Source organism: Scyliorhinus torazame, chromosome 18 (assembly GCF_047496885.1).
Source record: "Scyliorhinus torazame isolate Kashiwa2021f chromosome 18, sScyTor2.1, whole genome shotgun sequence".
Lineage (NCBI taxonomy): Eukaryota > Metazoa > Chordata > Chondrichthyes > Carcharhiniformes > Scyliorhinidae > Scyliorhinus > Scyliorhinus torazame.
In genome coordinates, this window is record NC_092724.1 from 156,140,841 (window position 1) to 156,166,153 (window position 25,313).

Sequence of the window (25,313 nt, forward strand, 5' to 3'; positions counted from 1 at the left end):
ATTTTCCGACAGCTGTTAAAATTGCAAATGCTGAGTTGGGCTTGGGTTGTTTGTAAAACAGTCTTAACCTTGAACTAGATTGTTGTGCCTTTATCACAGTGTACTGCTTTACAACATTTTCACTTACTACAAATTTCATATGACCAATCCATCATAGGGATTTAAATTTAAAATTATAAAGTGTTTCTTAGTGAGTTTGCAAAGTGGCAATATTTGGCAGTTATATTTTCAACGCACTTTTGAGAAGATTTATTTTATTTGCAATGTCTAAACTAAATTAATGATTTTCAAAGACCATTTACAGTACAAAAATTTAAAAAAATCTCCTGGACTACCTTTACAATTAGTTAATTGACTGAGTAATTATTTTTGTTGAGAAATATTCTTGTTTATTTTGTAAGCCATTTCTTGGTACAACATGTAGTCCACAAGCTGTAAGAATGGCAAAAAAAAGCATTCAGGATCCAAAAGCTCATTTGTTAGAAGGTCCTCACAGACGAAAGCTTTAGTGCTGAACAAATATGTTGTACGGTTTCAAACATAATTATAAAATTCAGAACAACTTAAACAGCTGTTGTAGGGCAATGTGACTGCAGCTTGTTTGAACAAAAGCAAGTAATGAAATTTGAAACATCAGGGAGCACAATTTGATCAGTGGCGTATTTACATGGCTTTTGGAGTTCTTCACAAAATACACACCTGGCGTAACTCAACTGTAGGTCCTTTGCCCATTTCCAAACCCACTTTAACCGGAGCTAAACTTGGGTGGAGCTTTAGCACCTAAAAATGCAGCAGACATGAATATTAATTTCAGATATTTTCAAAGTAAAGAATAAACAGGCTCAAAAATTACCAAACTGATTCATTAAATTAAATTACTGAATAGTATTAGTATAATTATTGGCAAGGGAAAATAAAGCCCAATTTACAAACAATCAAAAACTGGTACATGCTGAGCTGCTAAAGAAAACTATCCTGTTTACTATTTTGGAAACTGCCTTCAGTGCGCACCTGTTTTTGTACAATTCAGCAATATACTCGTTAAATTTAGCTGCAACAAATGCATCCTCTCTACTAGTTCCTGTCACGTAGCGGTTTTGTGGTTTTACTATCAAGTCTGTAATATCGCTGACAACTAAAATATATACATTAGTTATAATGTCTGTCTAAGTATCACCAATTGTTAAGGCACACACTGAAGGCAGCACTGATATGAGGTGAAACCATCCCCAAAATTGCAGAGAGATAACTGATTCAGGGAAGGTATGCATGCATACAATTGACAAATACGATATTAAAGAACAGTACTAAAATTAGCTTCCGGTCAGAAATACAATGCGAAAAAGGGCTGACCATCAGAAACAGTATCAAGGAGCACGTGTAGATTGAGAACGTACAGCGGAATGAGGCAAATAATAATAATAATTGCTGCTCGCAGAAAAATACTTTTCGCTGTACCGCGGTACACGTGACAATAAACAAAATCCAAATTCGGGACTTGTGGGAGGAAACCGGAGCACCCGGAGGAAACCCACACAGACACGGAGAGAATATGCAGACTCCACATAGACAGTGACCAAGCCAGGAATCGTGCCTGGGACCCTGACGCTGTGAAGCAACAGTGCTAACCACTGTGCTACTGTGCCGCCCTCCGGGAAGCGATGTTTTAAAAAAAATCTTTTTATTGCCATTTTCCACATTTATAAACAGTTACATACATTTTTTTTATCGTGTTCATTCACTTTATTGTACAGAAAGGTTTATCCTGTCCTTCCTTTAATTAACTTATATACATTTTGCCACCATCTGGCTCAGCCTATGGTCCCTTCCATAGAATCATAGAAATTACAGTGCAGGAGGCCATTCGGCCCATCGAGTCTGCACCGGCTCTTGGAAAGAGCACCCTATCAAGGTCCACACCTCCATCCTATCCCCATAACACAGTAGCCCCACCCAACACTAAGGGCAATTTAGCATGGCCAATCCACCTACCCTGCACATCTTTGGACTGTGGGAGGAAACCGGAGTACCCGGAGGAAACCCACGCACACACGGGGAGAATGTGCAGACTCCACACAGACAGTGACCCAAGCCGGGAATCGAACCTGGGACCCTGGAGCTGTGAAGCAATTGTGCTATCCACAATGCTACCGTGCTGCTTCCATCCCCTCCCCCCATTGCGTCTGCCCCCTTTCCTCCCCACCCCTCCCTTTTCTCCCCCCCCCCCCCCCATTGACTTTGGCTGCGTTTGCTTTGTGGTCGTGGAGGGCCCCCCCTCTCTCTCCTTTTTGTGACTTTCCAGCCTTTCCTCCTTCTCCTCCCCCCCCCCCCCCCCCTTTTTTTGTGACTTTCCAGCCTTTCCTCCTTCTCCTCCCTCCCCCCCTTCCCTCCCCCCGGGTTGCACGCATTCCTTTGGTTTCCCCTTCTATCTTGGTTTTTTCCTTGTCTTCCCTCTTTTTCTTCCTCTCTTTCCCATTTTCCTATCTTACTCCTCGTTGCTTGCCTCAAACAGGTTTTGGAACAGGCCGACAAACTGCCCCCATGTATCTAGGATGCCTTCCTCAGACCCTCGGATGGCACACTTAATCTTCCCCAGGTGGACCTGGGAAGCTATGTTGACAGCCAGAAACAAGTCCTGAAAGGGTAGGGTAAGCCACAGCCTCGAAAGCCCAAACCTGGATGATGGGTGCAGGAGGAAGATTTGAAGGACATGTTTACAACAGAAGTTGGATAATTTTACGATTGTTAAACTGTATTTTCCAATTTTCCTCTAAACCAATAACTTATTCTATTTTATTTATGTTGGCATAGTAAGTTGGGATCAATATTTTAAAAATTAATAGCGATTCAGCAATTCGATTGTTTTGCCTTCTGTATGAAAGATTCAGCAGGCTGCTTGAATAAATGTGAATCAGAGTTAATTCCTATCTCATCCAATCAAGTGGAAGAAATGTTATTGAAATAAGCAAAACATCGTGTGACATCCGAAATGCACACTTCAATTCAAAACAATGAATGAACAAGGTTCCACAGGTACTATAATTTTTGGTAGTATTGAAAATGTAACTTTAAGCCTGAGGGCGCTGGTGACGGCACCGCTGCCGCTCTCGCCGACAAGGTACACGAGTCCGGTGGTGGCGGGAGGTGCTCGGGAAGCCCGGCGAATCATGGCCACATGTTCTGGTCGTGCCCGGCACTAGATGGGTTCTGGAGGGGTTTTGCGAAGACTATGTCCAAGGTGGTGAAAGTCCAGGTCAAGCCAAGTTGGGGGCTGGCATTATTTGGGGTGGCGGATGAGCCGGGAGTGCAGGCGCGAAAGAGGCAGGTATTCTGGCCTTTGCGTTCCTGTTAGCCCGGCGGAGGATCTTGCTCATGTGGAAGGACGTGAAGCCGCCCAGTGTGGAAGCCTGGATAAATGACATGGCAGGGTTCATTAAGCTGGAGAGCATAAAGTTTGCCGTGAGAGGGTCTGCACAGGGGTTCTTCAGGCGGTGGCAACCATTCCTAGACTATCTCGCGGAGCGTTAGAATGAGGTCGGTCAGCAGCAGCAGCAACCCTGGGAGGGAGGGGGGGGTGTTTCTTTCGGTGGGGGGGGGGTAATTTGGGCGGGCGGGGAGGGGTTTTTCCCTAGGGGTACTTGTAAAAAAGCATATGGGAGGGTTATTATGTGCAGGAGAAACCCATTGTATAAGTTCTGTAGTATGTTTGATTGATATGTTTATGTTCTGTTCTGTTCTTTCTCTTTTCTGTTACAGGTTGGGGGGGGGGGTTAAATTGGTTGAAAATCTTTGCTGGAAAAACTTTGAATAAACATATTTTGAAAAAAAAAAGGAAAATGTAACTTTACAAAGGTAGCAAATATAACACCATCATTTTACAAAGGAGACAAGAGAGAGAAAACAAGGAAAACAAAGGCTGGTTAGCCTGATTTGGAAGTACTGAAAGCTATTATTAGGGCAATCAGAAAATCACAATATGAAAAAGAAATCATGTTTGACAAATCAACTACAGATTTTTGAAGATATAACCAGCAGGGTAAATGGTGGGGGATGAACCATAAGGGCAGCACGGATAAAATATGTATGCCGGATAAAGGTGGGGGGGGGGGGGGGGGGGGGGGGGGTCACGACCACAGTTGTTGATATGAAGATGCTCGCTTGAAATACAAGGTCTTTGCATGTTTTTTTCTGATAATGTATAATTTGTTGGATATAAAAACTCAATAAATTCCCTAAAAAAGGATGAAAGAAATGCTCCAATTTAGTACAGAAGTTGCATACAGTTGTCATTTTCATAAAATCTTTCATAGAAACTTGTTCAAGTTTCTCCGTTTTCCATATAAAAATTGATGAGAAACAAATCCAGCATCTTACTTTAATACAAAATATTTGGCACAAAACATACCTTTTTTTGGTTGTCTCTCAGTTTTGAATCAAGTTTCTCAGTGAGTTGCAGTGAATCAAACAAAAAAGCCATCACTCCTCGATCCAGATTCCCACTAACTGACACAACATGTGGGACAACAGTCTTCCTCCCATCTCGACCCTTTTGAGAAATTATTCTGATAAGCAGGGATGTGTTTATCAGGCATTTTCTCCCCTCTTTTTTAAATAATTCATTCTTGCCATTGTTAAAGAAAAGAACTTCCATTCACTTGGTGCTTTATCATATGTCTCGAATATCCCAAAACATTTCACTTGGAAAGTACCTGATGTAGTTATGATTACATGGGTAAATATGGCAAGCAATTTGTGCACTGCAAAGCCCCATAAACAACAATGTAAATGAATAACTAGTTAACTTTTTTTATTGGTGTTAGTTTAAATTGCAATGCTAGTCGTAATACAAGAAGAACTTACTGCTCCAAGTGCCATGGGTTCTTTCTGACAGTACAATATTCCATCAGTACGGCACTGATCTGGTAACCTAGATTATATGCTTAAATCACGGGATGGGGCTATCCCCTTGACTCAAAGGTTAATGTGCCACCAATTGATCCAAGGTGTGCAAAGCTTCATAATCAAGATTACTTTAATTACCACGGTTCATATGAGCTGCACAGCAACCAAATTATGTTCTTATTTGTGATTCACACACATGCAGCTTCCAGTTCGAGCTTCTCAGCAAAATCAAAAGAGCAAACTTTGTTTATTGCTCTTTAACTCATAGTAACTGCTACTCTTGGTGAGATCAACTAATTTCAAAATTGAGAATCGTCAATAATGGAAATATATCCAATTTTAAAACTACAACAGCCATTTTAGACAACTATTTTGAAAATCTGAAGATATTCTGTATAGAAATTAGCATTCTTTAATTGTACCATTTACAAACAAAGAACAAAGAAATGTACAGCACAGGAACAGGCCCTTCGGCCCTCCAAGCCCGTGCCAACCATGCTGCCCGACTAAACTACAATCTTCTACACTTCCTGGGTCCGTATCCCTCTATTCCCATCCTATTCATGTATTTGTCAAGATGCCCCTTAAATGTCACTACCGTCCCTGCTTCCATCACCTCCTCCGGTAGCGAGTTCCAGGCACCCACTACCCTCTGCGTAAAAGACTTGCCTCGTACATCTACTCTAAACCCTGCCCCTCTCACCTTAAACCTATGCCCCCTAGTAATTGACCCCTCTACCCTGGGGAAAAGCCTCTGACTATCCACTCTGTCTATGCCCCTCATAATTTTGTATACCTCTATCAGGTCTCCCCTCAACCTCCTTCGTTCCAGTGAGAACAAACCGAGTTTATTCAACCGCTCCTCATAGCTAATGCCCTCCATACCAGGCAACATTCTGGTAAATCTCTTCTGCACCCTCTCTAAAGCCTCCACATCCTTCTGGTAGTGTGGCGACCAGAATTGAACACTATACTCCAAGTGTGGCCTAACTAAGGTTCTATACAGCTGAAACATGACTTGCCAATTCTTATACTCAATGCCACGGCCAATGAAGGCAAGCATGCCGTATGCCTTCTTGACTACCTTCTCCACCTGTGTTGCCCCTTTCAATGACCTGTGGACCTGTACTCCTAGATCTCTTTGACTTTCAATACTCTTGAGGGTTCTAACATTCACTGTATATTCCCTACCTGCATTAGACCTTCCAAAATGCATTACCTCACATTTGTTATTTACATTGCAAATAAACAAAATTGTGTTTGTACTTTTAAGTTGGTTTTATTTCCATGGTGCTCAAGCACAAGTTCCTTGTCTCCCAGATTTAGCAGCTTCTCAATTGGTTCCTTCCCCCATGGAAAATTGAAATACAGTGCGCTTCCTTTAGTTCCGTCAATATCCTGGAAATCACCGGCTGTAAAACTGGATGGATTTTTGGCAAACTATAAAAAAATCAAATAATGCTCAATAAAACACGGGAAAATAGTAGAAAACAATTAACAATCTAGCTATTCTCTTCCCCACTTCTTTCCCCAATACAAAGACAAGTAACCACGGAACAGAAATTGAGTCAGCGCATGACAATGAGCACAATATGGATGGAGCCCATTTTGCTTACATGAAGATGCTAACCTGTATAGAATTTAAAATGTTGAATTTCCTGTTTGACCAACTTTCAGGTTTGTGCCTTCACATTGTTGCAGACAAGCGAGTGGTCAGTGTTGCAACATACGCTGTGGTTAAAGGTGCCACTATGAAGAATGATCTGATTGAAGGATAAAATCACAAATGCAGCAATCCTCTCAAAGGCAAAGCGCCCAAATATGTTCATACTCAAAGCAGGGGCAACTTTGTTGGGTCAGGTAAGTTCACAGGATGGAAGAATACCAAAGAACTTTCTGTATGGCAAGGTAATCTAAGCCAGTAGGATGCCCAAAGCTCCATTCAAGGATGCTTGCAAGCATGACATGAACACACTATTCATTGATTCTCATGCCTGGGAGACTAACAGACGACAGAGACAAATGGAGGTATCATGTTATGGGCCAGTGTGCACAACCATGACGATCAGTGACTTGTGCAGCTTGGCAACAAGCACCAACATTGAAAATGACCCGAGAACCACTGCACATGCAGTACTGGTGACAGAATTTGCTTCTCATGGATTTATCTCTTTAGCCATCAGCAAATGTGTACCTATGAAGCCTATCCTCAATGGATTTGATTTACTTCATGCCTATCTTACCCAGATGGAAGAATGCTAGTTATATTTGGCCAGTCATTCCTGTAACTGAACGGTACCGTAAAATACTGTACTACGTGATTTTTCATTACTGCTATGCAATTACGTGAATGGCAATCTATAGTGAATAGTGTTCCATAAATCAACAGTTCTTACCTTCCTCCACCACAGTAACCTCTGGCGTACCCAGTAGTCTAGCCATTGGCTTGAAGTTCGAGGAGAGCTAAACCATACCAGGGATGCCATGTCCAGTTCTCCTGTTCTTTAACGTAATGGAGATTAAAACTGTTACAGAGTAACAAGAGTAATTAGCTTGAACTTTACGTTACAGCTCTTCCATTGAACTAACTTTTTTCTTAACACCTCATCTTTCTCCTTATCTTCCTTCCCCTTTCCCAAATGCTGCATTTTTTGTTGTAAAAGGAGAGACAGCAGGATATTTTTCTTTAAAGCAGTGAATTCAGACAACTAAATAATCAACTGAATTGGCTCATTAACTTTCGCACACGGCACTAAAATGGAAGGCAATAGTGTATAATTCTGAAGGCCAAAGGAAGTTGTCGGAGGCCATAGATAAGTGGTGACAGATGAATTTAGTATCAGTAACTGTAAGTTGATCATAGAATCCCTATAGTGCAGGAGGTCATTATGCCCATCAAGTCTGCACCGAACCTCCGAATGAGCACTCACCCAGGTCCCCCCCCCCCCCCCCCCCCCCCCCCCTAATCCCCGTAATCTATCCTTCACATCCCTGGACAGAGGCAATTTTTAGCGTGGCCGGACCACCCAGAGGAAACTCACTCAGAAACAGAGAGGACATGCAAACTCCAGTCACCCAAGGCTGGAATCGAACCTGGGTCCCTGACACTATGTGGCAGCTGTGCTAACCACTGTGCCACCATGCTGCCCTTAAAGCTGGTTAAAAAAATACTTTGTGAACTGAAAAAGCTGTGCTGTAGAAGAGGAGATTTAGGAGGTTACATACATTATTAGAAGCAGCAACTCAATTGGTTAAGGTTATAAAGTATTGTCTGTAGGGCAAGAAGCACAGAATATGAAAGTTGGGATATAATGGCAAATCCATGTAAAATGTACATCATGACAATTGCTGTGTTTTGAGATCCAATCTATTGTAAGTGTGTGGCAGCAATGGAGGGGGTAAACACAGATTTAATCATCGTGTGGCTTTCTTTTAAAATCAAAATGTTGCTTTAGGTTGTGTTAAGTAATGACATTTTACAGTTTATTAATTACTTACTGCACACAAATTTAATACAAGTCAAATGGAGTCTCTCACCTTACCGCGTTGCATACTGTTGGGTATTTACCAGTAGGAAAGGGCTGATAACACACCCCGATCTCAGCCAAACCAAAAGGTAACTTCCTGTTCACGAGGTTCAAAGACCTAGTATATTCTTGAATAGCTCCTGCAGAAGATCATAAGAAATAGGCATGTTTCAGACTTCAAAAAAGTCACATTATCTATGATAAGATCCTAGAGATAAAACCTCTCAACTCATGGCTAGCTTTAGCTTTGAATACTTGCATTTCAGACAAGAAAGAAGTTAATTACATTTTGTGCACAGATATCCCAATACCCGTCTTAACTCAGCAGCCTTAACCCAAATCAACTACCAACCACTCCCAAAGTACAAATATGCACCCCAAAATCTTTTTTGCCAATTACATGTCTGGTTCTCCTGCATTCCTTGTATTCATGCCCATGTTTACACCCATTCCAGAATAGCATAGATGCATTTAAGGGTAGGTAAAGATAGGGGGAGAAAAGAATAGAAGCATACGTTGTTAGGATTAGGTTTATGTGAAGTCACTGAATGTTGCAAAAGATTATGGGTGTTGACAATATCACTGAAGACTTGAGCTCTGGACTAGTCGCACCCATAACCAAGCTGTTCCAGTATAGCAACAAGACTGACAGCGACCCAACAATATGAAAAATTACCCAGTTATGTCAGCCCCCAAAACGCAGAGCAAATTCAATCCAGTGAATAACTGCCCTATCAATCTACTCTTGGTCATCAGAAAAGTGATGGAAACAGTCATCGACAGTGCTATCAAATGGCACTTACTCAGCAATAACCTGCACACTGATGTTTGGTTTGGGTTCCATCAGGGTCACTCAGCTCCCGACTTCATTGCAACCTTGACCCAAACATGGATAAAAGAGCTAATCCTAAAGGGTGAGGTGACAGTGATTGCTCTTGACAGCAAGGTAGCATTTGAGCATCATGGATTCCAGCAAAATTGATACAGGAGAGAACTCCCCACTTGCTGGCGATCTCGTTATTGCGACAGCATCATATCACAGATTCCATCGCAGTGTTGGATGATGTTCCTCCCACACACTGACAGTGCAAAGAGTAACCTAGTTTGATTATGCCAGATGGTGTCATTAAACGCAGCCGTTAAATTTTTTTGTAAACCCACTGCCTTCGCTAACTTTCCACAAGCTGAGGGTAGAACCCGAGATCCTTGCCCTGTACTTTGTAGCACCAACTTCAACAGGTCACCACCCAGGAGAGTAATTGAAACAAATCTTAGTTTGTTGTGCTGTATTGACCCCTGTATAGACAAATATGTCTGGATTAGACAAGGGGCGGGTGAGTCAGATTCTTTCCATCAGTTCAGTCTTTAAACAAACTCTTCAATACCAGCTTGCAGTTCCCGGAAACATTTAGTGTGGGATCCAAATGGCCATTAAGGCACGGAGACCGAAGTGATGCTGCAGTGACTTTTTTCTGATGAAAAAGTAGCTATTTTAACACAAGCTTTTTAAGAAATAGGCTGATCTTCTGACTTGGATGGCTCTTCTGAGCGCGCGAGTGTGCAGTGCATTTGGCCACATACGCCTGTGCATGCGAGTGGGTTTTGCGCCACTGGACCTATTATTTTTGTCCGTCTTGTGGGTTGCAGTTGCACTGGCAGAGCTTGTGGAAGGGAGGGGGGCGGGGAAGAGAAAGAATTCCATGTGTGTCGCAATATTTCGATGTAGCCATTTGAGGTGCTGTGAGGACTGCGGCGTGAGGAGCAGGCAGATTCTGTGCCTCCCTGATTCTGCAAATGTTGACCCTATGCCCATGGGCGGCACGGTGGCACAGCGGTAAGCATTGCTCCCTTGGAGCACCAGGGACCCGGGTTCGATTTTGACCTTGGGTGACTGTGTGCAACATAGAACATAGTGCAGAAGGAGGCCATTTGGCCCATCGACCCACTTTAAGCCCTCATTCCACCCTACCCCCGTAGCCAATAAGCCCGCCTAACCTTTTGGACACTAAGGGCAATTTAGCATGTCTAATCCGCCTAACCTGCACGTGTTTGGACTTTGCACACTCCCTCCGTGTCTGCATGGGTTTCCTCTGGGTGCTCCTGTTTCCTCCCACAGTCCAAAGATATACAGGTTAGGTGGATTGGCCACAATAAATTGCCCCGTGTCCTAAAGGTTAGATGCCATTACATGGGTAGGGCAGGGAATTGGGCTTGGGTAGGGAGCTTTTTCGGAGGTTCGGTGCAGACACGAAGGGCAAAATGGCCTCCTTCTGCACTGCAGGGGTTCTATGGTTCATGCCCAGCAGAAAGGAAGATGGCTGCGGTTGCTGGAGGTCAAACGTCACAGTTCCAGGCTATCATTGCTCCTGAGGGTAGTGCCTTAGGCCCAATCACCTTCAGCTGCTTCATTAATGGCCTCCCATCATAAGGTTAGGAGTGGGGAGAGGGCAGCACAGTGGTTAGAACTGGGACTATGGCGCTGAGGACCCGGGTTCAAATCACGGCCCTAGGTCACAGTCCGTGTGGAGTTTGCACATTCTCCCCGTGTCTGCGTGGGTTTCACCCCCCCCCACTCACCAACCCAAAAGATGTGCAGGTTAGGTATATTGGCCATGCTAAATTGCCCCTTAATTAGTAAAAAAAACAATTTATTAAAAAAAAGTGGGAAGGTTTCTCTGCTGATTGTATAATGTTCAGTACCATTCATAACTCTTCAGAGTATTCGCCACAAACGTGCATAATGTGCAGCTCATGGTCACACACGCTGCATATTCAGAGTGGAGCTCTTTTCATAAGAACATAAGAACTAGGTGCAGGAGTAGGCCATCTGGCCCCTCGAGCCTGCTCCGCCATTCAATGAGATCATGGCTGATCTTTTGTGGACTCAGCTCCACTTTCTGGCCCGAACACCATAACCCTTAATCCCTTTTCGGCTTGTGAAGACCGGTCCATCATAAGCCACTGCTCATAGGGGGAATATGCATCCCATCGATCACCCTCCGGACCTGGGGCGTCTCAGCGATTGCGGCGAACCCCACTGCCCAGGCATCCTGGTGGGCTCGGTCCACATTGAATTTTATATATTTTGTCGACCGGGCACACAGGCCCTCTGTTACGGCGCAGATGCACCTGTGCATCAAGGTCTGAGAGATCCCAAAGAGGTACCAATCAGCACCTGGAAGGACCCTGTGGAGTAAATGTTCAGGGCGACAGTCACGTTGACGGCCACCGGGAGAGGGTGCCCTTCTCCCATACCTTCACAATTCCAGATGCGCCATAATGCGACAGATATGTCTGTCCCGCTGCTCAGCCGGAGTCTTCGACGGCATGCCCGGTCGAGCAGGGCCCCGAATGGCAGGCATGCCAGTTCACAAAACCTGATGCAGCACCTCCTTTCCACCCCCTCCTTAACCTGTTGGGCGGTGGGCTCTCCATCCTCATGGCTCCTGTTCCTCTGGGACAGACTCTGCTCCTGCAGGTTCCTCCCAGAGCAGCTCCTGCTAGTACAGCCTCAGTGCATTCGCCGGTGCTGCGGCGGCTAGGATTCAATAACCATTCCTGGTTGGATTCCAAAGTCCAATGAGGTGAAAGACCGGTCCAACATGATGGCCCTGGCCTGCATTGCAGCTCCTGCCCCCGCATGTCCCATTCGCTCCCCCCTCCCTCTCCCACCCCCATCCCACACCCGCCTTGTGGCCCAAGCACCCATCCCTGCTGGCAGGGTATCGGTGGCTGGCGCTCCCCACTCCGGAGGTACGTTTTGCGGCCCCTGTCTAGCTCCCTCCTGTAGGGTGTACCTTGGGTGTTGCCCTTGGATCGGTCGTATGATGCCCCGCCGGCAGGTGGCATCCAGTTGTGGATGGGGACGGGGTGGTTGGTGGGGCGGAGGGAGTGGTTCCGGTTGGTGGGGTGGCGGGAAGGGTTGGTGGAGGTGGGGGGAGATCAGGAGTGGGTGCACTCATTTGACCAGTGTCACTCTGCGCAACTACTGGCCTCGGTGGGCAGTCAGTGGGGTTCACAGCAAGGTGGCTGCATTGTTGACCGTGGCAATGGCGGTCCATGCCTGGACACCGCCCCGGTCCCGGGGACACCACGGCGCATCCCCTGGTCACCTCCTGTTGGATACAGAATCCGGCCCGATGTCTTCCCAAAGTCTCTCCACCGTTTACAAAGGTTCAAGTGAGGTACGTGATGGAATATTTTTCACTTGCCTGTGAGTACAGCTGAAACAACAAAATCGATCAACAACATCCATGACAAAGCAGCCCACTTTAAACTTTCATTCTGTCCACCACCGATGTACTATGGCAGCAGTGTGCACCATGTAAACAATGCACTGCGGCAATTCACTAAACCTCCTTGGACAGCACCTTCCAAACCCGTGACCTCTGCCACCTGGAAGGACAAGGGCAGTTAATGCATCTGCAAATACTTCTCCAAGCCACATACCATCCTGACTTGGAACTACATTGCCATTCCTTCGCTGTTGCTGATTGAAAATCCTGGAGCTCCCTCCAATAGCACTGAGTATACCTGCAACAGATGGACTGCAGTGACTCAAGGTGGCAGCTCACCACCACCTTCTGAAGGACAATTAGGAACGGGCCACAAATGCTGGCTTTGCCAGAGGTAAACAAAATATGTTGTCTTTAAGTTTCTTCTTCTGCAATGTAGGGATTCTATGATTATTTTGACTTCCTGATTTACCTAATTTTGAGCAAAGAGTAGAATAGAAAATTAGGTTTCTCAAAATTAAAAGAGGTTTGTAATGTGAATGTGAAATAACTCAATTTCGAAAATAAATGTATGTTAAATAATAGTTGATGCAGCTAGAGTGGGGGTACTTGTGGGAGGTGCTGAAGAGGTTCGGGTTTGGGGAGGGGTTTGTCAGGTGGGTTAGGCTGTTGTACGAGGTCCGATGGAGAGTGTGGCCACGAACAAGAGGTCTGAGTACTTTCGGTTGCATCGAGGGACAAGGCAGGGGTGTTCCCTGTCCCCCCTGCTCTTCGCACTGGCGATTGAACCCCTGGCTATGGCACTGAGGGAGTCGAGGAACTGGAGGGGGTTGGGGAAGAGCAGAGGATGTCGCTCTATGCGGACGACTTGCTGCTATATGTGGCGGACCCGGTGGGGGGAATGCCAGAGGTAATGAGGATCCTCAGGGAGTTCGGGTATTTCTCAGAGTACAAGCTCAACATGGGGAAGAGCGAGATGTGCGTGGTTCACCCAGGGGACCAGGAGAGGGGGATTGGCGAGCTCCCACTAAAAAGGGCGGAGAGGAGCTTCAGGTACTTGGGGGCTCCAGGTGGCCAGGAGCTGGGGGGCCCTGCATAGACTTAATTTCATGACGTTGGTGGAGCAAATGGAGGAGGAGTTCAAGAGGTGGGACGCGTTGCCGCGGTCCCTGGCGGGTAGGGTGCAGTCAGTTAAGATGACGGTGCTCCCAAGGTTTTTGTTCCTGTTCCAGTGCCTCCCCATGTTTATCCTGAAGGCCTTCTTTAGGCGGGTCAACAGGACCATAACGGGGTTTGTGTGGGCGCGAGGGACTCCGAGGGTGAGAAGGGTGTTCCTGGAGAGGAGTATGGATGGGGGGGGGGGGGGGGGGCTGGCACTGCCCAACCTCTGTGGGTACTACTGGGCCACCAATACGGCGATGGTGCACAAGGGAACGCATGGAAGAGGCTGGAGACGGCATTTTGTGAGGGTACGAGTCAAGAGGCGCTGGCAACGGCGCCGCTGCCGCTCCCGCCAATGAGGTATACCACGAGCCCGGTAGTGGCGGCTACCCTCAAAATCTGGGGACAGTGGAGGCGGCACAGGGGGGGAGTTGGGGCCTCGGTGTGGCCCCCAATACGGGGGAACCACCGGTTTGTCCCAGGGAGAATAGACGGAGGGTTTTCGGGGTGGCACAGGGCAGGGATAAGAAGGTTGGGGGACCTGTTTGTGGACGGCAAGTTCGCGAGCCTGGGTGAACTGGAGGAGAAGCATGGGCTCCCCCCGGGGAACACCTTTAGATATTTACAGGTAAGGGCATTTGCCAGGCGGCAAGTGGTGGAATTCCCGCGGCTGCTGCCACGCACAGTACAGGACAGGGTGCTCTCGGGGGGGATTGGAGTGGGGAAGATCTCGGAAACTTACCAGGTGATGCAGGAGGAGGAGGAGGCCTCGGTGGTGGAGTTGAAAGGTAAGTGGGAGGAGGAGTTGGGAGAGGAGGTCTAAGAGGGGACGTGGGCAGATGCCCTAGGGAGGGTGAACTCTTCCTCTTTGTGCGCGAGGCTCAGCCTCATACAGTTTAAGGTGCTGCACCGGGCACACATGACTGGGACAAGGATGAGCCGGTTCTTTGGGGGAGAGGACAGGTGTGTTAGGTGCTCAGGGAGCCCAGCAAATTACACCCAAATGTTCTGGGCATGCCCAGCGCTGGAGGAATTTTGGAAGGGCATAGCGAGGACGGTGTCGGGGGTGGTAGGATCCAGGGTCAAGCCGGGCTGGGGGCTCACAATATTTGGGGTTGCAGGTGAGCCGGGAGTGCAGGAGGCGAAAGAGGCCGGTATTCTGGCCTTTGTGTCCCTGGTAGCCCGGCGAAGGATTCTTCTTCAGTGGAGGGATGCGAGGCCCCCAAGCGTGGAATCCTGGATCAACGATATGGCGGGATTTACTAAATTGGAGAGGGTGAAATTCACCAAGGGTTCTTTAGGCGGTGGCAACCGTTCTTGGACTTCCTGGCAGATTTGTTTTTTTACCCTGGGGGATCTGAGGGTGTATATATTTGCTATGTTTGCTCTGTGTTAATTCGGGGTGTTAATTTACTATTTATGTATAGGGGGAGGGGGGCACGGGGGTTGTTTTACTTTGTTCTGTATTTAATTCTGTTGGGTTCCTTTTTCATTCTGTTGTTGAATAAAAATTTATACAAAAGAAATAGTTGATGCGGCTGAGGATGGAGATAAATAGCTCATTGCTGCCATCAGCTGGTACTATAAGGTATGTTCGCGTTATTATTTTTCACTATTTCCTTCCTGATAGCATAACCAATATCTGGAGCTTACCATTGTGAAAATTCTTGCATCCTAATACGCTCATACATAGTTAACATTAAATGAAATTGGAAACTGTTTCGTAGTGCAGAAAAGAAGAATGATCCTTTCACCACTGGAATCTAGATTCAAATTAATCATCACGTTTATTACTGTCACAAGTAGGCTTACATTAACACTGCAATGACGTTACTGTGGGGCAGCACGGTGGCATAAAGGTTAGCACTGCTGCCTCACGGCGCTGAGGTCCCAGGTTCGATCCCGGCTCTGGGTCACTGGTCCGTGTGGAGTTTGCACATTCTCCCGTGTTTGCGTGGGTTACGCCCCCACAACCCAAAAATGTGCAGGGTAGGTGGGTTGGCCACGCTAAATTGCCCCTTAACTGAAAAAAATGAATTGGGCACTCTAAATTTATTTTAAAAAAGGAAAAAAAGAAGTTACGGTGAAAATCCAAATTCAGCCCACACTTGTGAATCAAATTTTACTTCTTGTTGGGGGGGTTGAAAGTTAATAATCAAATTAAACTAAAGTCACCACTATTAGTCAGTGGATCAACGGAATACCTGTAAAACACAGAAGAGGATACAAAGGGTACAATTCCACTCTGCAGATGCTTGCTTATCACCTGGAATGTAAGGATGTGCAAGCTACATTAAAAATTACACAAAAACGTAATTACGCAAAATTATTTAGTTTTGAAATATTGCTAGTTAGCAGCCTGAAGGTCTGTCTATGCATTTAATACCATTCTTGCAGCAGAGAAACAATGCTTAAGGGAGTGAATGTGCAAGATTAAGTCACGTGGTTGGAGATGAGAAAGAAATCAAATTATGACATTTTGTACTATGGACTAATGATCTTTACCACATGAATAAAGTGTATTCCATATACTAAACTGTTGCATGCTTACTTAAAACACCGAAAAACCAAGGGGAAGGAGATGGACTAATATTTCTTTACTGCACAGGTTCTGGCATTCAACATGCTGAAACAGATTTCTACAGTCAAACTTTCAGACATTTTCATAATTAAAAATATAATTTTAAAAATCTCAACAGCTGGGTTTCTTTATCTTCAAGCTATACATGGGAGATTTATTTACAAAGTTAATTTTATGAAGGCTAGCTAGTTGCCTTGTACATAGAAATTAATATCATTCTTAATATTGGTCAAATCAGGATACTAAGATATCCATGTTCTAGAGCTCTGAAAGGCCCAATATAAAGTGCAGACACTCTTCTTCCATAGGGACACAACGCATTTACGCTAGATCAAAGATTGTAGACATAGATTAATAAGAGCAACGGACACTGCTGCCAATTGCAGAAAGGCTTTACTGGACTTCATTCAGCTTAACTTGTACAGCATAACCTGACTGAGCACTGGTAACATTTCCTCTGTTTCTCCAACTGTACAATCATATCTTTTATAGGAACTGCCTTGCATTATATTGGAATGGAGTGTAAAGGATCCAAAGTCCTCGTGACAGATGTGTCCACTCAGGGAAAAAAAATCTGAGTTAAGAGAGACATGCCTCCTTCAGTATAGTCAAATCTACCACAGGGAGCCAATTAGAATATTTTGAATTCACCTTTACTTCAAAGTACTAGAACCAATACAGTAAATAAACATCTTCAGAGAAACTTACAGATGTTGCTTAATTTTACCACAATGGTTTTTTTAAAATTCCTTTTTTTTGTTCCCCCCAAAGAAAGAAAAAACCCCAAGGGTTTTTTTTGCCTCCTTTTAAAAACGATTTAAAAAAATATAACAAGGGATTTCTTTTTTGCAAGTTTTTTTTCCCTTTAAAAAAGTTTTCTTTTTTTTTAATTTGCAGGAGAGGAACAAGGAAGACTGAATTAAAAAATTCTTATTTTGTTCTTGTGATCCTCTCCGTGCTCTGACTCTCAGGCTGTTTCTCTGAGCGATCCCCACTCCTCCTCCACGTGCAGCTCACCCACCACAATGTTTTAATAATATTAGTTGATCATTAGATAAGAGGCAAGTTCTCACTAAGCAACAGCAGATACAAGAAGCATTCAGTGAAAATGGCATAAAAAGTCATGTTGTTTTGAACCACAAAGTTGAATTCTGGGAACCAAAATATTAACACTACAATTGAGAAAATAAAACCTAACTTTGGGGTGGCACGGTAGTTAGCACTGCTGCCTCACAGCTCCAGGGGGTCCCAGGTTCAATTCCGGCCTCGGGTTACAGTGTGGAGTTTGGACTTTCTCCCCGTGTCTGCGTGGGTTTCTTCCGGGTGCTTCAGTTTCCTCCCACAGTCCAAAGATGCGTAGGTTAGGTGGATTGGCCATTCTAAATTGCCCCTTAGTGTCCAAAAGGTTAGGTGGTGTTACTGGGTTACAGGAATAGGGTGGAGGCATGGGCTTAAGTAGGGTGCTCTTTCCAAGGACCAGTGCAGACTCGATGGGCCGAATGGCCTCCTTCTGCACTGTAACATCTATGATTCTATGAAACTCTCAGATATAAAACAAACTCAAACAGTCTTATAACTGGTAGCTATATAGTGCCAAGCAAAGAACACAGGTCCGAGCGGATAATTGGATAAAAGTGTCATGCTGTCTAGCCTGGAAGTGACTCCATGGAAGACTATTTTTATCTTGTTTACTGTCTTGATTATAGTAATCTGAGAGCGTGGAAAGGGAATGGAGCAGTTTAGCAGAAGCCAGACTTTTCATTAACTAATTAAAATGACCGTGAGTACCAGACAACTGCTTTATGTGAGCTAGACTGGCTCTGCCAGGGCCACTCTGTTCTAGAATGTGTTACAGCCTCGGTCTGAACATGGGCAAAAAGAGTTGAATTTCAGAGTTGAGATGGGAGTGATTGATCTTGGCATCAAGGAGTCAAGCAAAATTAATCAATGGGAATTGGGGGAAACTCCAGTGGTTGCAGCCATTCAAGGAAAATGATTTCAGTTGAAATCAATCATCTTAGCCCCAGAACACTGCTGCGGGAGTTACTCAGGATAGTGTCTTAGCTAAACCATCTTCAGCGAATTAATCATTGACTTTTTGTCTATCATAAGATCAGGACCTGCTCACTGTTCATTTTATAATGTTCAATCCCATTCACATATCCTCAGATACTGCCTGGACAACATTCAGGTTTTGGCTGATGTATGTCAAGTAATATTCACGCCACAAAGTGCCAGGCAATGAATGGCCATCAGCAATAGGAGAGAATCTAGCCACCTCTGCTTATGTTCAACTGCAACAACCATCGCTGATCTCTGAACAATCAACATCTGTGAAGGCTACCAATGATCAGAGCCTTAACTGGACCAGCACAAATAGAAATATATATAAATGGGTATGATCTGATAGTAATTACAGAGGGGTGATTGCAAGCTGGAAATAAATATTTTGGGATACTCAACATTTGAGAACAATAGGCAGAAAGGAAAAGTAGGTAGAGGAGCTCAGTTAAAGAAGGAGATCAATATAGTAGTGAGAAATGATCTTGGCTCAGAAGATTAAGATGTAGAAACAGTTTGAGTGGAGATAAGAAAAAAATAAGAGAAAGTCAGTTAGAGTGCATTCAGGACAATTTCTTAGAAAAATATATGTGGAACCAACCAGGGGACAGGCTATTTTAGATCTGGCAATGTGCATTGAGACAGGATTAATTAATAATCTCATAATAAAGGATCTGCTGGGAAAAGTGGTCATAATATGTTGAATCTCACATTCAGTTTCAGGATGAGAAACCTGGATCTGAAACTAGTGTCTTAAACTGGAATAAAGGCAATTACAAAAGGTATGATGAAATAGTTGGCTAAAGTGGACTGAGAAAATGTAAGACAACCAAGAATTAGTGCCAGTTTTCCATCCTAAAAATGGATACAGCACTGGAGGAGGCTATTTAGCCTGTCATGTGGGCGCTGGATCTCCGCAAGAGCAACTTGGGTAGTTTCATTCCTCTGTCTTTTCCCGCCGCCCTGTAAATTTCTCTCCAGGTTATTATCCAGTTATAATTATCTCTGCACTTTTCAGCAGTGCATTCTCGATCATAAATACTTTGTGTAAAACTGCTTTTCCTCATATTACCTCTGAGTCGGTTGCCATTTACTTTACTTTTAGTGTGCTCGGTTTCTTGGCCCTTCTGACAATGGGAAAGTTTCTCCCTATCTAGCTCTGGTAAAAGCCTGCATGATTTTGTACACAAGGAGTTACCTCAGAATTCTCAACAAATATATATTGTATCCCATGGAGAAAGAAAGGATCTATGAGAGGTTGAACCGATCTGTGGCTAAATCAGTTGAGAATGGTATTAAATTGAAAGAAAAGGTGCGACATGTTAAAGCTCTATTGTACACCAGAGGATTGGGAAAATTTTAGAAACCAAAGCGCAAATAAAAAAGGGAAAAACAGATGAGAATAAACTAGGAACAAATATAAAAACAGAGAAAAAGCTTCAAGTATACAAGAGAGTAGCTAAAGTAAACATTGGTCTGAGATGACACTGGAATATTATGATGTGGAGATGCCGGCGTTGGACTGGGGTGAGCACAGTACGAAGTCTTACAACACCAGGTTAAAGTCCAACAGGTTTGTTCCGATGTCACTAGCTTTCGGAGCGCTGCTCCTTCCTCAGGTGAATGAAGAGGTCTGTTCCAGAAACACATATATAGACAAATTCAAAGATGCCAAACAATGCTTGGAATGCGAGCATTAGCAGGTGATTAAATCTTTACAGATCCAGAGATGGGGTAACCGCAGGTTAAAGAGGTGTGAATTGTCTCAAGCCAGGACAGTTGGTAGGATTTCGCAGGCCAGATGGTGTGGGATGAATGTAATGTGACATGAATCCCAGGTCCCGGTTGAGGCCGCACTCATGTGTGCGGAACTTGGCTATAAGTTTCTGCTCGGCGATTCTGCGTTGTCGCGGGTCCTGAAGGCCACCTTGGAGAACGCTTACCCGGAGATCAGAGGCTGAATGCCCTTGACTGCTGAAGTGTTCCCCGACTGGAAGGGAACATTCCTGCCTGGTGATTGTTGCGCGATGTCCGTTCATTCGTTGTCGCAGCGTCTGCATGGTCTCGCCAATGTACCACGCTTCGGGACATCCTTTCCTGCAGCGTATGAGGTAGACAACGTTGGCCGAGTCGCACGAGTATGTACCGCGTACCTGGTAGGTGGTGTTCTCACGTGTAATAGTGGTATCCATGTCGATGATCTGGCACGTCTTGCAGAGATTGCCATGACAGGGTTGTGCGGTGTCGTGGTCACTGTTCTGAAGACTGGGTAGTTTGCTGCAAACAATGGTTCGTTTGAGGTTGCGCGGTTGTTTGAAGGCAAGTAGTGGGGGTGTGGGGATGACCTTGGCAAGATGTTCATCGTCATCAATGACGTGTTGAAGGCTGTGAAGAAGATGACGTAGTTTCTCCGCTCCGGGGAAGTACTGGACGACGAAGGGTATTCTGTCGGTTGTGTCCCATGTTTGTCTTCTGAGGAGGTCGGTCCGGTTTTTCGCTGTGGCGCGTTGGAACTGTCGATCGATGAGTCGAGTGCCATATCCGGTTCGTACGAGGGCATCTTTCAACGTCTGTAGATGTCTGTTACAGACGTTGAAAGATGCCCTCGTACGAACCGGATATGGCACTCGACTCATCGATCGACAGTTCCAACGCGCCACAGCGAAAAACCGGACCGACCTCCTCAGAAGACAAACATGGGACACAACCGACAGAATACCCTTCGTCGTCCAGTACTTCCCCGGAGCGGAGAAACTACGTCATCTTCTTCACAGCCTTCAACACGTCATTGATGACGATGAACATCTTGCCAAGGTCATCCCCACACCCCCACTACTTGCCTTCAAACAACCGCGCAACCTCAAACGAACCATTGTTTGCAGCAAACTACCCAGTCTTCAGAACAGTGACCACGACACCGCACAACCCTGTCATGGCAATCTCTGCAAGACGTGCCAGATCATCGACATGGATACCACTATTACACGTGAGAACACCACCCACCAGGTACGCGGTACATACTCGTGCGACTCGGCCAACGTTGTCTACCTCATACGCTGCAGGAAAGGATGTCCCGAAGCGTGGTACATTGGCGAGACCATGCAGACGCTGCGACAACGAATGAACGGACATCGCGCAACAATCACCAGGCAGGAATGTTCCCTTCCAGTCGGGGAACACTTCAGCAGTCAAGGGCATTCAGCCTCTGATCTCCGGGTAAGCGTTCTCCAAGGCGGCCTTCAGGACCCGCGACAACGCAGAATCGCCGAGCAGAAACTTATAGCCAAGTTCCGCACACATGAGTGCGGCCTCAACCGGGACCTGGGATTCATGTCACATTACATTCATCCCCCACCATCTGGCCTGCGAAATCCTACCAACTGTCCTGGCTTGAGACAATTCACACCTCTTTAACCTGGGGTTACCCCATCTCTGGATCTGTAAAGGTTTAATCACCTGCTAATGCTCGCATTCCAAGCATTGTTTGGCATCTTTGAATTTGTCTATATATGTGTTTCTGGAACAGACCTCTTCATTCACCTGAGGAAGGAGCAGCGCTCCGAAAGCTAGTGACATCGAAACAAACCTGTTGGACTTTAACCTGGTGTTGTAAGACTTCGTACTGGAATATTAATTATGGGAAACAAGGAAATGGCAGAGACTTTGAACAAATATCACAATAGAAAATCAGGGAAAAGGGCGGGAGGAGCTTAAAACAATTACATTGTAACCTCTCTAATCATAAACACCAGTTATTCAGAAATGTTTTCAGCAAAACCAAGCAACTCACTGCATCAACTTAGTACAATACAGGGTGGCATGTGGCACAGTGGTTAGCATTGGGACTGCGGCGCTGAAGACCCGGGTTCACTGTCCTGTGGAGTTTGCACATTCTCCACCTGTCTGTGGGGGTTTCACCCCCACAATCCAAAGATGTGCTGGTTAGGTGGATTGGCCACGCTAAATTCCCCTTAATTGGAAAAGAAAAAGAATTGGCTACTCTAAATTTTTTTTTTTTTTTAAAAAGAGTACAATACTTGGGGAGGTTACAAGCATGGAAGATACAGCATTTGAATAAGTAAAATTATTTTTTATTATTACTGTGTTTTAATACTGTATAACTGTTAAAACTTCATGAAAATCTAACGTTTTCAGATTAGGGTCCAGCCTCTATATCCCTCTGCGATAAAGAATTCCACAGTCACTACCCTCAGAGAAAAAATTCCTCGCCCGTCTTAAATGGGCAACCCCTTACTCTGCGATTATGCACTCTTGATCCTAGCCTCTCCCACAAAGGGAAACCTCTCAGCATCCACCCTGTCAAGCCCCCGGAGAATCCAATCTGTCTCAATAAGGTCACCTCTCATTCTTCTAACTCTAATCAGTACAGGCCCAACCAACTCAACCTCTCCTCATATGAAAATCTCTCCGTTCCCAGGGTCGACCGAACAAACCTTCACTGAACTGTCTTCAATGCCAGTATATCTTTCCTTAGATAAGTGGACCAACATTGCTCAGTGCTCCAGGTGTGATCTAACTAGTGCTTTGTATGGTTTTATTCCCTTTGAAATAACTAATAATGCATTTGCCTTCCCTATTACCTGTTGAGCCTGCTTGCTAGCTTTTTGTGATTTATGCACAAAGACTCCCAAATTCCTGTGTTGCAGCTTTCTCGCAGTTTTTCTCCATTTAAATATTCAGCTTTTATTCTTCCTACCAAAATAACTTCATACTTTCCTACTTTATATTCCATCTGTCAAGTTTTTGCCCATTCACTAACCTGTCTATATCTCAATGTAGATTCTGTCATCCTCACCACTTGCCTTTTCATTTAAATTTGTGTCATCCACAAAGTAGTTACAGGCTGTCATCCTCAAAATGCTCCTCTTATTACAACCCAGTCTTCTATCAGTTAGCCAATCTTCTATTCATGCTAATATACTAACCCGAACCCTATGGACTCTAACTTTTAAGTAACTTTTTGTGCCGTATCTTATTGAACACTTTTTAGAAATCCAAGGATATTACATCTACTGATTCCCTTTCATCTATCCTGCTCGTTATCATCTCAAAGAATTCTAATAAATTTGTCAGGCATGATTTCCCCTTCATGAAGCCAGACTGACTCTGCTTGATTATATTACGTATTTCTAATTGCTCTGCTAACACATCCTTTATAATGGACTCTTCCCGATGACAATAGTTAAGCTACTAAGGGTGTTACAATGGTAGTTTTCCAATCCTCTGGGACTTTTCCATAATTCAAGGATTCTTGGAAGACTACTACGGTGCATCCACTATCTTGTAGCTACTTCCTTAAATATCCTGGGATGCAACACATCAGGTCCATGGTCTTATCGGTTTTTAGCCCCATTAGCTTCCCTAGTACTTTTTCTCTAGTGATAGTTATTGTATTTATTTCCTCCCCCACCTTTTTTTCCCCTTGATTGGTTAGGCATTCTTTTTTTAAATACATTTAGAGCACCCAATTCTTTATTTTTTTCAATTAAGGGGCAATTTATTGTGGCCAATCTACCTACCCTGCACATTGTTGGGGTGAGACCCATGCAGAGAAAAGTGTGGGAAAATGTGAAGTTACTTTGGTAGGAAGGATGGAAAAGCAAGGATCGAAAAACAAAGAGAACACAGACCACTGTAGTACAGATAGATCTAGGTGTCCTCATACAAAAAATGCAAAATGCTAGTGTGAAGGTTCAGCAAGTAATTAGGAAGGCAAATGGATATTGGCACCGGTTGCCAGGGGTGGAGTATAAAAATGGGGAAGTCAAGGTACAGCTGTACAGAGCATTGTTGGGACCATAGCTACTGCATACGATTTTGGCCTCTTTATTCAAAGAGGAATATGCTTGCAATGGAGGTAGTTCAGAGAAGGTACACTGGTATGATTCCTGGGATGAAAGATTATCTTATTAGAAAAAGTTGGGCATATAATTATCGCAGTTTTAAAGAAATGGGGGCTTGACAGGGTAAATGCTGAAAAGCACCTTTCCCCTGGTTGGGGAATCTAGAAATAGGAGACATAGCTTTAAAATAAGGGGGCACCTATTTAAATGGGAGGTCAGGAGGAATTTCTTCTCTCAGAGGGTTGTGAATCTATGGAATTTGCTGCCCCAGAGAGTTGTGGAGGTGGAGTAGTTGAATATATTCAAGGCTGAACTGTAAGGGAGTCAATAGATTAGGATTCAGGGGTCATATGGCCTTCTCTTAAACTTTTAAAGATGCACCATAGAAAGCATCCTATCTGGCTGCATCACAACCTGCTCGGCAACTGCTCGGCCCAAGACCGCAAGAAACTTCAGAGTTGTGAAATGAAATGAAAATCGTTAATTGTCACAAGTAGGCTTCAAATGAAATTACTGTGAAAAGCCCGCAGTCGCCACATTCCGCCGCCGCCTGTTCGGAGAGGCTGGTAGGTGAACACCGCCCAGTCAATTACACAAACCCCTCTCCCATCCAGTGACTCTATCTATACCTCCAACTGCCTTGGGAAAGCAGGCAGTATAATCAAAGACCCCTCCTACTTGGCTTATTGGATGGATTTTTGATAATTGTCACGTGTACCGAGGTACAGTGAAAAGTATTTTTCTGCGAGCAGCTCAATAGATCATTAAGTACATGAAAATAAAAAGAAATAAAAGAAAATACATAATAGGCCAACACAAGGTTGACACAATGTAACTACATAACAGCGGCATCGGGTGAAGCATACAGGGATGTAATGTTAATGAGGACAGTCCATAAGAGGGTCGTTTAGGAGTCTGGTAACAGCAGGGAAGAAGCTGTTTTTGAGTCTGTTCGTACATGGTCTCAGACTTTTGTATCTAC

At 44.7% G+C, this 25,313-nt stretch overlaps 1 protein-coding gene across 7 annotated transcripts in view; it reads right to left on the bottom strand.

The window, feature by feature from the left end:
• The window catches only part of polg2 (polymerase (DNA directed), gamma 2, accessory subunit), a 217,192-nt gene that overhangs the window by 180,063 nt on the left and 11,816 nt on the right, over positions 1-25,313 (bottom strand). For 6 of the 7 annotated variants that reach the window (XM_072483691.1, XM_072483690.1, XM_072483696.1 and 3 more), the window contains exons 3-7: positions 8,440-8,569; positions 7,299-7,404; positions 6,169-6,342; positions 4,406-4,546; positions 700-780 (exon numbers count right to left, since the gene is read on the bottom strand). In XM_072483691.1, the coding sequence (XP_072339792.1) occupies positions 700-780; positions 4,406-4,546; positions 6,169-6,342; positions 7,299-7,404; positions 8,440-8,569 (632 nt within the window). The remainder of the gene's footprint in view (positions 1-699; positions 781-4,405; positions 4,547-6,168; positions 6,343-7,298; positions 7,405-8,439; positions 8,570-25,313) is intronic. The other variant, XM_072483694.1, reaches the window with a different exon arrangement.